This window comes from Pelodiscus sinensis, chromosome 17 (genome assembly GCF_052426305.1).
Source record: "Pelodiscus sinensis isolate ZL-2025 chromosome 17, ASM5242630v1, whole genome shotgun sequence".
Taxonomy (NCBI): domain Eukaryota; kingdom Metazoa; phylum Chordata; order Testudines; family Trionychidae; genus Pelodiscus; species Pelodiscus sinensis.
Window position 1 is genome coordinate 7,090,903 of NC_143068.1, and position 16,965 is coordinate 7,107,867.

A 16,965-nucleotide genomic window follows, 5' to 3' on the forward strand; every position below is an offset into this window, starting at 1 on the left:
CAATAAGAGGGTGATCAGAGAGGGTATGGGGGCCTTACAGGATGAGGGAGGTAACCCAGTGACAGATGATGTGGGAAAAGCTGAAGTACTCAATGCTTTCTTTGCCAAGACGGCTAATGGCATATTAAGGTGCATTAGGAGGAGTATTACCAGCAGATCCAGAGAAGTGATTATTTCCCTTTATTTGGCTCTGGTGAGGCCACATCTGGAGTACTGTGTTCAGTTCTGGGGCCCCCGTTATAGAAAGGATGTGGACGCACTGGAGGGGGTCCACCAGAGGGGGACAAAAATGATGAGGGGGCTAAAGCACATGACCTATGAGGAGAGACTGAGAGATTTGGGTTTGTTTAGTTTTCAGAAGAGAAGAGTGAGGGGGGATTTGATAGCAGCCTTCAACTTCCTGAAGGGAGGTTCCAAAGAGGATGGAGAAAGGCTGTTCTCAGTAGTGATGGATGGCAGAACAAGGAGTAATGGTCTCAAGTTACAGTGGGAGAGGTCTAGGTTGGAGATTAGGAAAATATATTTCCCTAAGCGGGTAGTGAAGTACTGGAATGGATTACCTGGGGAGGTGGTGGAATCTCCATCCCTAGAGGTTTTTAAGTCTCAGCCTGGCAAAGCCTTGACTGAGTTGATTTAGTTGGGATTGGTCCTCCTTTGGGCAGGGGGCAGGACTTGATGATCTCCTAAAGTTTCCTCGAGCTCTATGATTATTTTATGATATGACATGCACTGGATGAAGAAGGGGCAATTTATGCTTCCATTTGCTGCTGCTGTTTGGAGGTGGACAGTTCTACAGAAAAGGGTAACAGTGCAGGACAACATATTTAATTTACCAGTTCTATCTGAAATAGAAAAAGATAAAAACCTACGTAAAAGGAAAAGTTAACATCTGAGAATTTACAGATGACAGGTGAAGTAAAAAATAGCAAGACTTCTTCAAACAACATCCACTAGTGGGTTTTTTCCCCTCATAGACTCATAGACTTTAAGGTCAGAAGGGACCATTATGATCATCTAGTCTGACCCCCTGCACAGTGCAGGCCACAGAATCTCGCCCACCCCTCTTAGAATAATCCTCTCACCTATATCAAAGATATTGAAGCCCTCAAATACTTTGAAGGCCCCAACATGCAGAGAGTCCTTCAGCTGTGATCTGTGCCCAATGCTACAGAGGAAGGCGAAAAACCTCCAGGGCCTCTGCCAATCTACCCTGGAGGAAAATTCCTTCCTGACCCCAAATATGGCAATCAGCTAAACCCTGAGCATGTGGGCAAGACTCACCAGCCAGACACCCAGAAAGTTCCCTATAGCAACTCCTATCATCCCTCCATTGACCTATTTCCAACTGATAATGAATGGTCAATTAGTTACCAAGATCATGTTATTTCATCCAACCATCCCCTTATCATAGAATCATAGAACTGGAAGAGACCTCAGAAGGTCGTCAAGTCCAGCCCCCCGCTCTAGGCAGGACCAATCCCATCTAAATCAACCCAGCCAGGGCTTTGTCAAGCCGAGACTTAAACACCTCTAGGGATGGAGACTCCACTACCTCCCTAGGTAACCCATTCCAATGCTTCACTACCCTCCTAGTAAAATAGTTTTTCCTAATATCCAATCTGGACCTCTCCCACCACAACTTGAGACCATTGCTCCTTGTTCTGCCATCTGTCACTACTGAGAACAGCCTCTCTCCATCCTCTTTGGAACCTCCCTTCAGGAAGTTGAAGGCTGCTATCAAGTCCCCCCTCACTCTTCGCTTCTGTAGACTAAACAGACCCAAGTCCCTCAGCCTCTCCTCGTAGGTCATATGCTCCAGACCCCTAATCATTTTGGTTGCCCTCCGCTGGACCCTCTCCAATGCATCCGCATCCTTTTTGTAGTGGGGGGCCCAGAACTGGACACAATACTCCAGATGTGGCCTCACCAAAGCCGAATAAAGGGGAATAATGACATCTCTGGATCTGCTGGCAATGCTCCTCTTAATGCATCCTAATATGCCATTAGCCTTCTTGGCTGCAAGGGCACACTGTTGACTCATATCTAGCTTCTCATCCACTGTAACCCCCAGGTCCTTTTCTGCAGAACTACTACTTAACTGGTTGGTCCCCAGCCTGTAACTATGCTTGGGATTCTTCCGTCCCAAGTGCAGGACTCTACACTTGTCTTTGTTGAATCTCATGAGATTTCTAGTGGCCCAATCCTCCAATTTGTCTAAGTCACTCTGGACCCTATCTCTGCCCTTAAGCGTATCTACCTCTCCCCCTAGCTTAGTGTCATCTGCAAACTTGCTGAGGGTGCAATCTATCCCCTCATCCAGGTCATTAATAAAGATATTGAACAAAACCGGTCCTAGAACCGAACCTTGGGGCACTCCACTAGAAACCGACCGCCATCCTGACATCGAACCGTTGATCATTACCCGCTGGGCCCGGCCTTCTAGCCATCTTTCTATCCATCTTACCGTCCATTTATCCAATCCGCATTCCCTTAACTTGCTGGCAAGAATATTGTGGGAGACCGTATCAAAAGCCTTGCTAAAGTCAAGGTATATAACATCCACTGACTTTCCCATGTCCACTGAGCCAGTTACCTCATCATAGAAGCTAATCAGATTGGTCAAGCACGACTTGCCCTTTGTGAATCCATGCTGACTATTCCTGATCACTTTCCTCTCATTCAAGTGTCTCAAAATGGATTCCTTTAGAATCCCTTCCATGATTTTTCCAGGAACCGAGGTAAGACTGACCGGCCTATAGTTCCCTGGATCATCCTTCTTCCCTTTTTTGAAGATGGGCACTACATTTGCCTTTTTCCAATCATCCGGGATTTCGCCCGATCTCCACGACTTTTCAAAGATAATGGCCAAAGGCTCCTCAATGACATTTGCCAACTCCTTCAGTACCCTTGGGTGCATTAAGTCTGGACCCATGGATTTGTGTACGTTTAGTTTTTCTAAATAGTTCCTAACCTGTTCTTTACCCACCCTCTTACAACCTGTTCTTTTAATATTAGGAAGTATTGCTCTAGGTCAATCAGTCATTTACCATCTCTCCTACATAGAATATCTTATTGGCAGCTTGACAATAGTTCCCCTTGAATCTGTTAATAAGTAAAGGTAGAAATGGGTGGAACTTCACTAGACAACTAAAATACCAGTAAGTGAGCATATTCCGAATTGACTTTCAAACCTTTACATATTTTATGCCCTGAACTTGGAAAGATTCACACATGTACTTAACTTTATACTGTATTAGAAACCAACTGGAACACTTGTGTGTAAAATTAACCATGTTCCCATGTCTTTCCAAGATCAGGACATTGTTTTTAATTCCCCTCACCAACCCCTCACTAACCTTCTCCTCAAGCAGGATTAGGCCCAATTAGGAAATTGCAGGTTTTCAACTCTAACTATTGTAACCCCCTTTTTCCTCCCTGGGTTACTTGGGGGCAGGTCACACTCACAGGTGTGTCTGGGCACCTGATGTTTTTAACATAAAAGGAGATCCTGAGTACCCCAGTGGTGATGTTGTTTAACTGGGGATTCCCTATCCATTCCCTAGATGCAGTCTCTTGCTTCTAAGGAAATATTCAGTGGTGGCGTCTCCCCCTGGCTGTCCCAGTACACATTTAATGGTGTGCCTTGAGAGCCTCCAAGAATAAAATTATTCTAGCAATAACCTGGATCTAACTCCAAAACAACAATTATAAATAATATACATCCAATTGATTAAATTAGAATTAATACACCTTTACTTAACAACTTAAGGAAACGGAGTTTAACAGATTAAAAGTGAATAAAATCTATTAACAAAGTGCACAGAAAGAAAGGAAACTTATCTATGTGGCATTTATACTGCCTTCATTTATCCCACCCCGGAGTGCACTCCTCTGGATTCAAAGTCCCAGATGCTTGCGTGGACACACTTGGTCTGGAGCTGGAGTGAGCACTGTGCGGGTTCTGTGTGTATCAGTCCAAGCAGGCAGGCAGCTGCAAAATCCCTCTGCCACTGGAGCAGGCCCCACCTCTGCCAGCAGCTCTGGTTCCCTGGGCAGATCACTTTGGCTCTTATTGGATCCCATGCCAATTTGTCTTCTGCCCTCCATCCTAGGTGCACTTTTCCAAACAGCCCAGTTACTCACAGTTACCTCCTGTACAAGTTTATGTAGGCCCTTCCCAGCCACAGGCACAGCCACAGCCAGGATCTCTCCCCTGTTGGGACAATCAACAGCAGCTCCCAAGGCAGCCTGCTAGATCCAAGCCCCAGAACGCTCTTAGTAACAGGCTCTAGCTGTAACACAACAGCTCCTGGCTTGGGAAAGGCTCCACACCAGCAGCCTGTCTTCTGTGTTCAAAATGGAGCCTAGCCTAGCTCTCTCTCTCGCCATGCATGGAATTGCATGAACATGCATATAGTACAAGTCATTAGAATAAAAAAAAATCAACGAGAAGCTCTTCAGAGTCCATCATTGCTTCAAAAATAATATTTCCATTGATTGGCGAGGCACTACTATTCATGCTCATGACCTGAAAACATCATTCACTTGGACTACCAGATTGCAGTAACAAGTCAACATTGTCTTCCATTTTATCTCTGATTGAGTTATGAAACCTCCTATTCAGAGAAGAATGGTCCAGAATATTAACTCTGTATTTAAAAGCAAAAGTGAACTCTGTATGGCAGAAGTGAAAAACAGTGACTGCATGAAATAATTCTAAGAACCTTTAATTTCTGTGCTTAGTAAAAACTCCTCAGACAAGACTGATCGAAGCCAGAAAAGTCTCCATCTCTGTATGCATTAGCTGCCTCATACACTGGAGACAATCAGTGACAAATCTGACAAAGCAGTTCCCTTATGTCACGTGAAACAGTTAGCAGGGAGACAGAAAGTTAGGGTAGCATGATTCTGCCAACTTGCATTGGCCTCCCCTTTTGACAGAGGTAACATTGAAGGGCTCTATGTCTTCCACATGAGTGACAACATGTGGATAAAGGATGGCTAGATAAAGGATGGCTTCATGTGGCAAATTCACTTATGCTTTGTAGAAAGAAAGGAACATGCTTCTTAGCCAGTGGCACAATGGCATGCAGTACATAACGATTAACTACCTGAACAACACATTGAAGCCAGAGGTGAAAATAAAACTCTGATCTTCAGGTGAAGGCTTCACACGATGAGTTAAAGAAGTTGCCTTGCTAGATGCATCTAACTATAGGTATTTCCTTTTTATTGCCCACAGCTCTGTGTGTCATATCACGTATGCGAACATTTCTGTGAAACAAACTGTAGTTAATTGTACTTCTCACCCTTACACTCTCATGAACGCATAAACCTAGTTTGTTTTTGTTTTGTTTTTAATTTAAAACTCTGACACATTTCAGTTCAGCATCTGGCTTTTGACAATCACTTGGAGGGAAATTCACATACTTTGGAAGCAGGTGTTTGGTACAACAAAGCCAAAGTCTATTCTGTTTCACACATGTTCTATTGACACCCTTGTCTGGCAGCAGCATCACATAGAACAAATCTCCTGCAACAGTCCAGACAAAGGAATTCAGTGAAAAATGACAATCTTATTCAAATTGACAAAAACAAATACAGCATTACACAACAGAAGGCAGGAAAGCTCATGATCTGATTTTGCCGCAATTTGCCACACTTGTTTTGTATCCAATTGTTAATTATGTCCTTTTCAACATAACAATAATGGCTAATGGTAACAGAGTAGACAAGAATGTTGATTGAACACAGCTCACCATGGATTGTGAGGTTGAAACAATACCATTCTATTGGCACCCCCTCTGCTAAAGCTGCTTTTTGACTCTATTCAGAAAGTGTTTAAAATTAAATGCCTACTAGAGACTCTGAGGCTATGTCTACACCGGCGGGTTCTTGCACAAGAACCCACAGAGTATCCACACAGTGCGCCCACTTTTGTGCAAGAAGATTTACAGTAAAGCGTGGGAAGAGAGGGTTTTTAGCGCAAGCCCTCTTGCAGAAGAGTTCTTGTGCATGAGGGCATTGTGGACATGCGGCAGGGGTTTCTTGTGCAAGAAAGCCTTATGGCTAAAATGGCCATCAAAGCTTTCTTGTGCAAGAGAGCGTCCACACTGCCAAGGATGCTCTTGTGCAAAAGCACATGGCCGTGCGGATGTGTTCTTGTGCCAGTGTAGACATAGCCTGAGTTTCCAGAAGAAGATATTACAGTTCAGTGGGCAAAGGTGATTTCTAGTTCAAGGTTCCAGGTGTGGAAAGAAGATTTTGTCATTTCAAAATTGTGAGTAATTAATGGGACTTTGGTTTAATTTGGGGGCAAATACCTCTTTGAAAGCTTTACACATCCAGGAATAACATGTGGCCACATTTCCCCCCAGTTTCAATGGGGTGCTCATTATTACATTTGAAAGTTTGCAGGCATAAAAAGCTAAGGGGCTGTTTCTACACTGGCCACTTATTCCGGAAAATCAGCCGCTTTTCCGGAATAACTTGCCAGCTGTCTACACTGGCCCCTTGAATTTCCAGAAAAGCACTGACGATCTACTGTAAAATTGTCAGTGCTTTTCCAGAAAAACTATGCTGCTCCCATTCGGGCAAAAGTCCTTTTCCGGAATACTGTTCCGGAAAAGGGCCAGTGTAGACAGCACAGATTTCTTTTCCGCAAAAAAGCCCCAATCACGAAAATGACGATCGGGGCTTTTTTGCAGAAAAGCGCGTCTACATTGGCACGGACGCTTTTCCGGGAAAAGTGCTTTTCCGGAAAAGCATCCTGCCAATGTAGACGCGCTTTTCTGGAAATACTTATAACGGAAAACTGTTCCATTGTAAGCATTTCCGGAAAAGGGTGCCAGTGTAGACATAGCCAGGGTGTAATTTTTCACTAACAATGAATTGCAGGCTCTGTTGATATCATAGTGAAAGACCCGCTTGATTTGTGGATACATTTGGACACTTAAAACTGCAAATAATCAAATTCTGCCTGAAGACACTTCTGGGAACAATGGTGAACCTGTAATTACTAGGATTTTAAAAATGTAGTCTGCAAAATACAGGCCATGTTTTAAAAACTGGCACAAAGTACTTTGTCCTGACACAAGGAATAATACGGATATTCACCTGGAGATTCAATTCTGCTTCTGGATCTGTACACAGCAGAGGGCAGTCTATCACACAATACTTATTGGACATTTTTTCTATGCTCAGCACTTAAATTGCATTCTGAAAACACACATGCACCTGCTGTATAAAATAAATTGTATGAATGCAAGAGGCAATTATCTTCATGCTTCATGAAGAATTTACATCACGATTACTTGCTGTGTATGCAAGTGTATTTCACATATGCAGAATGGTCCTACATGTATTTTAAGATAGACCTTTTGAATATTTGGACCTAAAAAAATCCAGACTCATTAAGTGAGTAAGTACCACCTGCAGCCCATATATTTCTTCCTGTAACTGACAAGTTGCAAAATAAGCCCGGTGACACAGTAGTAGTCAGACTCCACATGTCCCTGCACTGGTTTGTAAACTGAGTATACAGAGCATAAGAAGTCTTCCTGTTGCAGAATTTCAGGAAATAAAACCTCACAAACCACACATTGCTCCAGCATGCCAGGTGAAATCTGCATTTCCATTCATATTGTCTATTTATGGCATATTATTTTGCACTTGAGAAAATACAGTTTTTCCTTCACTGGGGATCCATTCACAAGCAATCAATTAACATGCAAAGGGTAACTAACTAGACACAAACATGTACATGCACTTTGCTCTTTTCTGTCTAAAGGCAAATCTAATACTGAATTACATGAATAACGTTGAAAGGAGAAAAACATTAGCTGGTGAGGAAACCAAGAGGTTTGTTGCTCATAAGTTATGGTGCAGGTACCTTGCAACGGGAATCCTGATAAATGCTGGCAGTAAACCTAGAACATTTTAAATGCTTATTAGCTTTGCTAGTCTATTAAATCAAGCCCAACACTGTGTGACTGTAGATATGTTTTCAGTGTGATGGGGTTACAGCGTCACTGTGGAGTCTGAAGTGGTATGTAAAGCTTAAGACTAAGTCTAGACTGCAGGCTTCTTTCAGAAGAAGCTTTTCCAGAAGAGATCTTCAGAAAAAACTTCTTCTGAAAGAGAGTGTCCACACTGGATGAGTGGATTGAAAAAATCATCTGCTTTTTCGAAACAGAGCATCCAGATTGATTGGACACTATCTTGCAGAAAAGACCACCCGGAACCACTTCAGGCAGGGCTTTAGATCACCAGTTGCTTTTGAGTGCTGGTGCTGGAGCCTAGCAGAGACACGCACTTAAAGGGACCCCCATGAACAGCTGTTTCTCTGCTTCTGCTGTGTGCTTGCCTACCTCTTGGAGGGACAGCAAAGCTCTTGAAGTGTCTGCTGTGGTCGCCCAGCTTTTTGGATGCCACCGCTTTTCTCTTGGTGCTTTTCTCAGTTTTTGCAGCACTTTCTGCCGGCTGCCTTCCTGGTTGAGTTCAACCCTGACCTCATTCTGGGGATCCTCTCCATGGGTGTGGGAGCAACACCCTTACAACCGCAACCCACAGAGATGCATATCTGGAGGCTGGACATCAGTTCTGACTGGTGGGACGACCAGCAGTGGCTCCAAAACTTCCACATGTGGAAGGCCTTTTTGGACCTGTGCACCTGGCTCGTCCCTGCCCTCCGATGATGCGACACTCACCTGCAGCTCGCCATCCCCCTAAAGAAACGGGTCGCAATAGCCCTCTGGAAGCTCGCCCCACCAGACAGCTACCGGCCAGTGGGGAACCAGTTCAGCATGAGGAAGTCCACCATCGGGGCCCTCCTCATGGAGATAGGGCACTCTTGGGCTGCAGTCCCTACTGGGGAAGGGAGTCCTGCATAAGGGGGACCCTTGGGAAAGAGGGGTTGAGGGAGGATATGTGTGGGGGAGTACGGGTAGAAGGAAAGCCTTGTACCCGGGGGGGTTGTGCCATCCCATCCTCACACAGCCCTGCTGCTGGGGGATGGAAGTGGCTTCATAGGGGGTGGCTTCTAGGGGGAGAGAGGGAATGGGAGGGGGGCGGGCACCTCCCAAGGGCTCAGGCACTCCCTCTCTCGTTCTCTGTTTTGTGTTTGTTTGTCTCCTTCTGCAGGTTGTGAGGGCCATCCACTCCATCGTGCTGTGGAGGGTCATCTGCCTGGGAGACCTGGACCCGAATGTGGCACTCACCTGAAGATCCCTCCCCGGTGTCAGAGGAGGCCTGGGAGATGTCCACGCTCACAGGAACAGGTTCTAATGAGAGCGTGACAGTGGCCACATCGTCTGCCTCCTCCTCCGGCAGCTGTCCCTGGTCCTCCTCCTCTGCTGTGACCTCTGACAGGCGTGTCAAGGCCGGAATCCATGACGATGGGTGGGGAAGATGTTTCCCCATCCCCCCCCAGGAATTGGTGCAGCTCCTGGTAATAGGGGTAGGTGTGGGGTCTTGCCCTGGAGCGCAAGCTGCGCTCTGTGGTTCTCACGTATCACTGAGAGTCCTTTCACCTTACTCTGGATGTGTTCCAAGGTCCAGGGTGCATGTCCATGCTCCCAGGGACTCGGCCACGTGCTCAAAATTATCGGTGTTACACCTCTTGGAGCAGAGATCCTGTAATGTCTCCTCCTCGCCCCACAGTTTGAGGAGGGAGAGGATCTAAGCTCCGGACCAGGAGGGTACCTGCCTCTTGGTCCCTCTGGGTGGGTCTTGGGACCCCTGGGGCTACTCCCTGTGAGGACCAGGAGGGTCTCGGGGTGCAGGGGCTTGAGGCTGGGCCATGGGTGGCAATGCCTGTGGCAGGGAGAGCCACGCAGTCAGGGTGCTGCTCTCAGGCCGGCTTCCTTCCACAAGGCTTGTTCAGGGGTCCAGTAGCTTTAAGAGGGGTTAGGAGACAGGAACTATAGGATTGTGATTACTTTGGATGGAGTGGCCACCAGGGCATCTGTGTTATTTCCTGGAGGCCTCTTCTTTCAAAAGAAATCTCTCTTCCTCGTCCACACATGCCTTTTTCCAAAAGAGCTCTTTCGGAAAAAGACTTCTTCCTCAAGAAAGAGGATTACCAATGCCGGAAAAAACCCTCTGATCTTTCAATTTAATTTTGAAAGAACACGATTGCAGTGTGGCTGTAATTGATGTTTTTTCATGAAAAACTGTGTAGTGTAGACATATCCTATGTAGGTAGTTTATCTTTGCAATATGGTTTGGGAGAAAGTACTGTTTTGCCCTTTCAGAGGAAATACTTACATGAATTTATTAATGGAAAGGAGGACTAAATAGAGTACTTCTGAAAGTACTAAGAATACCTTGGACAATGGCAGAATGCAGTAAAATTGCTAATAAGGTGGAGGATAAAATGTTCCATCTCTTGTTCCAATGATATGGATAATATTTTGACACGGCAAGGGTATCGCTTGGGAGCTGGGAATAGTAAAGAATATTCTCAACCTCTTTCCACAACACAGATTAATATTTCTAGCCATAGCTTGAGCTTTTCTAAAGGCTGCAGGAGAATAAGGCACTTAATTCATAATGAAAGCCTAAGATGCCTCTTAAATTTCACTTCAGCTGAAAATCCCAGCTGTAACTGCTGAACTAGGATATAGCCAGAAGACTAGAGACTAGTCCTCTTGTCTAGATTTGTGTATTTTTCTTGTTTCATAACTTCTCCCCCAGGAATGACAAATTTGGAAGTGAAGATAATCTGGAAATAGAGGCTCTGTCCTATAAAGGGACATTAAGGTCCTTCCCTGGAGTTAGTGTAACTTAAAGAGAAATAATGCACCATCGAAAGGAACATATTGCAGGAAATATAACTAGCTCCCTGTGTCTGGGGTATTTCAGTAACACACAACTCTGGTAATGCCAGATGCGCCATGTACAACATAATGTTCTTCTGCATTTTTCAGTGGAACAATGCATCAGAGGCCAAAGCAGAGGATCAGTAGTGGTGTTTCATTTCCCTTGGGCTTTCTAAGGAAAAAAGTGTGAACTTTTCAGATGTGAAGAGATAGAGGTGGCCCTATGTACACAAAACCAGTATCAGTTCTTGCTGCACTTACTCCATTTGCTTTGCTGAGAGCCTGGAAGTAGATGCTGTAGCTTTTCAGTGGTGAGAGAGGAGCATTCCAATAGCCATTGTAGGTCTTGTTGTCGCCCACTGTAAAGGGCTGCGTGACGAGAAGGTTGATGGGCTTCAGCTCGGCCGCAAAGTAATGGGGTGAGTCAAAGCTGGAAGCATTCTTGTAGCTCACCGGGACAGAGAAGCACTCAATGATGTCTGCAGCCCTCCGTGCTTTCTGCAACCTCTCTTCCTTGACAACAAGTTGATAGACACTGGGGTGGAGGAGGAGAGAGAGAGATGAAGACAAGGTTAGACTACCAAGAAGCTCCAAAACAAAGTAAGAAAAAAGGCAAACCTAGTGAGATGGGAAAATGTAGTGTTAATAACGAATGCCTTTCAGCGGGATCCTTTTCACAGTTCTGAGGTATATAGACACTTCTTCCCGCCCCATCCCCCCATGGCTGCATTCCACCAGTGCTCTGTGGACCAGATTCTGAATTCAATGGATTTGTTCCAGATATGGTCTGATTAAAATGAGTAGAGATTTCAGTCTTATGTATGTTTGTAAAGCACTCTGGGATTCTCTTAGGATGAAAACGTGTAGCATTTTATTACATGTATATGGCAAAATTAATATGAACAATGAACTGCAGTAATTAAAGGTACTGGGTCCTGCCATGAGTTCAGGTAACTGGACTCGACCTCTTGAAGTCCCTTCCAGTTCTAGTTTCCAAGATTCTAAAGAAATACGTTCCAGTAACAAAATGTGTCGAGATGCATTTGGAAAATTCACAAAGTAGAATTGCACTGTAGGAAGTACCAATGGCTTTCATCACACCCTGCACCAAAAGAGATGGCAGTGTTTGAAAGTAGTGATGATGAATGCCTTTTGAAATGATTTAGGTGAAGGATGTATGTTATTTTATTAAAACTAGTTCAAAGTCATAACTTGGCATAATACAGAGTCTCTCAAAGTGGTCAGCAAAACCACTTTGAGAAACCTGCTAATTGGCTGCACTGGTGTGTTTATTTACTCGCACCACGGCCATGGAGCTTTGCAGCTTCCATTGGCTCCAGTTCACCATTTGCAGCCAAGGAGAGCTGCAGGAAGTGGTGTGGGCTTGGCCACTGCTTCCTGCAGCTTCCCTTAGCTGCAAATGGCAAACTGGAGCCAATGGGAGCCGCAAGTCTCCATAGCCGCAGCACCAGTAAATAAACATACCAGCACGGCCAGTTAGTACTTTCTCAAAGTGGTTTCGCAGACCACTTTAAGAAACACTGGTATAATATGTACTTGTGCATATTATATATTTGCTGCTACCTCTGTTCTTCAGGGTTTTTCCTGGAGCAGAACTACCGAAATGGAGAAAGAATGCTCTCACAATAATTTCTCCATTCAGAGTCTCCTCCTAAACCCCCAATAGCTAGAAGTTGGCATTTTCATTGAAGCAGGTATGTTTCTATCCCTTCCAACACTTTGTTTGCATATTAATGCAATTTTGGATATTCTATCTATGTAAAAGTCTAATCCCAATTAGTATCCCAGGGTGTATCTAGACTACAGAGTTTTTTCGCAAAAAAAGTGGCCTTTTTTCAAAAAAACTTTACCTGCATCTAGACCGTGGAAAACCTCATTTATGAGGAAGAACGCCTTATTTCGAAAGTTCTCTTTTGAAAAAAGGTGCTATGTAATGCAAACTATGCTTTTTTGAAAAAGGGCATACAGACTGCCTGGGTGCTCTCTTTCAAAAAAAAGCGACGAGGAGTCCTGTGGCACCTTATAGACTAACTGAAGTGTAGGAGCATAAGCTTTCGTGGGCAAAGACCCACTTCGTCAGATGCATCTGACGAAGTGGGTCTTTGCCCACGGAAGCTTATGCTCCTACACTTCAGTTAGTCTATAAGGTGCCACAGGACTCCTAGTCGCTTTTGCAGATTCAGACTAACACGGCTACCCCTCTGATATCTTTCAAAAAAGCAGCTTGCTTTTTTGAAAGTACTGGTTGAAGTCTAGACTCTCTCTTTCGAAAGAGGCTTGCAGTCAAGACGTAGCCCCGTTAAGCTCTTGTTCTCAGTGATACTTTGTAACAAATCTTGAAGCTTCTACCACAGTTTTACAGACCCAGTTAGGATTGCAAAGTATCCACTTTGCTTTGTTTTCTGTCACAAAAGCCTTAAATTCAGCACTGCTACAACTGTGACAGGCACACTGACTGCTTAACACTTCTTATCCATTTGACGAAGAATGAGATACCACTCTAGTCATTTCAGTTTTTGTCAGGGTATTCACATGTGTTGCCCTCACCTGTCTAAGTTGAAGCTAGTTCTTTGTCTATTTAGACAGGAGAGATCTATGCAAAGATTGGAAACAGCAGTGCATTGTTCTAGTGTCTTTTAGAGGCTCGTTGTTGCAGAAAAATTGGTCTGAAAAACTTGTAACACACCACCCTCTCATCAGCTGTCCCATAGGAAACATGGGCAGGACAACTAAAGCAGACCAGAGAAATCAAACAGCTAACCTGCACATTTAGGATATGTCTACACTACAGCACTAATTCAAACTAACAATTCGAATTAGTTAATTCGAACTAAGCTAATTCGAACTAAGCTAATTCGAACTAGTGCATCTAGACCTAAAAACTAATTCAAATTAGTGTTTTGCTAATTCGAAATAGCATGTCCACATTGAGTGGACCCTGAACTGAAGTTAAGGCTGGCCGGAACAGGTGCCGGCAGGGCATCAGGTTAGGACTTAGAGCAGGGAGCTGCTGCCTCAGGCAAGCTGAGGGCTGTGCTTAAAGGGACCCGACCCCCACCCCGGACAGACAGTTCTCAGGGTTCCCCGCTTGCTTGTCTACCTCAATGAGGGACAGCAAAGCAGTCCTGTCTTGGAGTGCCCTGAGTGCTTGCACCAGGCACATCACAGCACTTGGCATCAGCCCGGCTGCACTTGCCGCAGGCTGCCATCCGGGAGGGGGGGGGGTCAATCGGGCAGTTGTCAGGATCCAGGAGACCCTGCAGGAGAGCTTCCACCCCGAGGAGCCCGCAGAGCCATCCCAGTCCTCCCCATCGGGGGCTCGTACCCCATTCCTCCCTTACCTCCTTCCACTTACCCCTCCCTAGCCCCCCTTCCTGATGTAAAAAATAAAGGACACATATGTTCAAAAATAGAAACTCTCTTTATTTAACAAAACTGGGGAGGGGGGGATTAACCTCTGGGGAGACTGGGAAAAGGAGGTAGGAGAGGGGAAGAGAGAGGGTGGGAGAAGAGAGGGGGAAACCTGGGAGGAGGGAGCTGGAAGGGGGAAGCCAGGGGGGGGGGGAGGAGGGGAAGTATAAAACTATGGTACGCCATATCTTCAGTACTGTGTACAGATGTGGTCTCCTCACCTCAAAAGAGATGTTTTGGCCTTGGAAAGGGTTCAGAAAAGGGCAACTAAAATGATCCCATATGAAGAGAGGCTAAAAAGACTGGGACTTTTCAGCTTAGAAAAGAGGAGATGGAGGGGGGATATGATAGAGGTCTATGAAATCATAAGTGGTGTGGAGAGGGTGCATAAAGAAAAGTTCTTCATTCGTTCCCATAATAGAAGGATTAGAGGACACCAAATGAAATGAATGGGTAGCAGGCTTCAAACTAATAAAATAAAGTTCTTCTTCACAAACCAAATAGTCAACCTGTGAAACTCCTTGCCACAGGAGGCTGTGAAGGCTAGAACTATAATAGAGTTTAAAGAGAAGTTAGATAAAGTCATGGAGGTTGGGTCCATGGAGTGGTATTAGCCAGGGGATAGGAACGGTGTCCCTGGCCTCTGTTTGTGGAAGGCTGGAGATGGATGGCATGAGACAAATGGCTTGGTCATTGTCTTCGGTCCATCCCCTCCAGGGTAGCTGGTATTGGCCACTGTCGGCAGACAGGCTACTGGGCTAGATGGACCTTTGATCTGACCCAGTTTGGCCGTTCTTATGTTCTAAGCTCAGGGCTCAGGGTCGGGGGTCTCACTGGACCACCTTGATTTCCATGCAAACCTGCTCCTGGGTTCGCATGTGGCCTTTGGTGGCCAGGCTGGCAGCTATCCTGCCCTAGATGGCCACTTTCCTGTGCCTAGTGCGGAGGCCTCCCCCCAAACCTGGATGCGAGCATCCCTCATCCCTAACCCCAGTCTGCTTCTTAACTCTCCCTCTTGTCAAGACATCTTCTCTCATGGCCACACACCCTACTCCAAACCTGTTTCTGCACCCAACTCCCACCCAGACCTTGCATCCTTACCCACTTCTGCACCCCACCTCCCTTCCGGATCTTGCTCCCCATCCCTATCCCACTCACTGGCAGCCCTGTCCTAGACACTGAGCCCCTCATTTTTGTCCCCACTCCTGAGTCTAAGGGGGATTGATGAAATCCACTAAATCTGGAAGCCCAGAAAAGTTCAACTGAGAAGCGGCAGCGGTACCAATCCCAACTAAATCATTACAGCCAGGGCTTTGTCAAGTCTAGACTTAAAAACCTCTAGGGGTGAAGATTCCACCACCTCCCTAGATAACCTATTCCAGTGCTTCACCACCCTCCTAGGCTGTGTCTACACTGCACCCCTTTTCTGGAAAAGGGATGCAGATTAAACACATCGTTATTGCAAATGAAATGGGGATTTAAACATCCCCCGCTTCATTTGTATAAACATGGCTGCCGCTTTTTTCCGGCTCGGGGCTTTGCTGGAAAAAAGCGCCAGTCTAGACAGGGATCTTTTGGAAAATAAAGCCTTTTCCGGAAGATCCCTTATTCCTGATTTTAAGAGGAATAAGGGATCTTTCGGAAAAGGCTTTATTTTCCGAAAGATCCCCGTCTAGACTGGCACTTTTCTCCGGCGAAGCCCCGAGCCGGAAAAAAGAGGCAGCCATGTTTATGCAAATGAAGCAGGGGATGTTTAAATCCCCGCTTCATTTGCAATAACGATGTGTCTAATCAGCATCCCTTTTCCGGAAAAGGGGTGCAGTGTAGTCACAGCCCTAGGCTATGTCTAGACTGCAAGCCTCTTTCGAAAGAGGCTCTTTCGAAAGTATCTTTCGAAAGAGCCTCTTTCGAAAGAGCGCGTCTAGACTACAAAAAATCGATCCGCTTTTTCGAAAAAGAGCGTCCTGACTGCTGGACGCTCTTTCGAAATTCAAAGCCACCCGGAACTGCTTCTGCAAGGGCATGGGGGCAGCATTTCCTTCCAGGTGCTGCTGCCTGCCCTTTGCAGGGACGCGTGGTTAAAGGGACACTCCTGAACACCCGTTGCTCTGCTTCTGCAGCTGCCTTTGCTGTCCCTCTAGGAGGTAAGCAAGGCATTGCAGTGCTGGTTTGGAGTGCTCAGCTTCCTGGGACACCCCAGCAGCTTTTTTCTGTGGAGGTTTTTCTGTTTTAGACCCGTTTTTTTGGCATGGAGCCAGAGCTGCCCCTGGGCAGGCGATGGCCCCACACCATCATATTGCAATTGTTGCTGCATCTGCATGACACAGTCATGAGGCTACTTCCCCATCTGGACCCAGACCAGAATCGGTACGAACGGATCGTCCGTCAAGCAGCCGCACTGCCCTTGCCTCCAAACTTCTTTGTGGACAGGCGTGTTTGGAGGCTTGAAACCAGCTCTGACTGGTGGGACTGGCTCGTGATGGAGCTCTGGGATGACCAAGAGTGGCTACGCAACTTCAGGATGCGAAAGACCACTTTCCAGGAGCTGTGTACCTGGCTCGCCCCTGCTCTGCAACGGCAAGACACCCACCTGCGGCCCGCCATCCCCCTGGAAAAGAGGGTCGCCATTGCCCTCTGGAAGCTGGCAACCCCTGACAGCTACCGCTCCGTGGGACACCAATTTGGAGTGGGCAGGTCTACTGTTGGATCCATC

General features: G+C 46.0%; 1 protein-coding gene across 4 annotated transcripts in view; it reads right to left on the minus strand.

Annotated features, from left to right (window-relative positions):
- PTPRT (protein tyrosine phosphatase receptor type T) overlaps positions 1-16,965 on the minus strand; it is a 1,034,103-nt gene that overhangs the window by 224,350 nt on the left and 792,788 nt on the right. For all 4 annotated transcript variants that reach the window (XM_075901353.2, XM_075901347.2, XM_075901351.2 and 1 more), the window contains one exon: positions 11,082-11,355. In XM_075901353.2, coding sequence (XP_075757468.2) covers positions 11,082-11,355 — 274 coding nt within the window. The remainder of the gene's footprint in view (positions 1-11,081; positions 11,356-16,965) is intronic.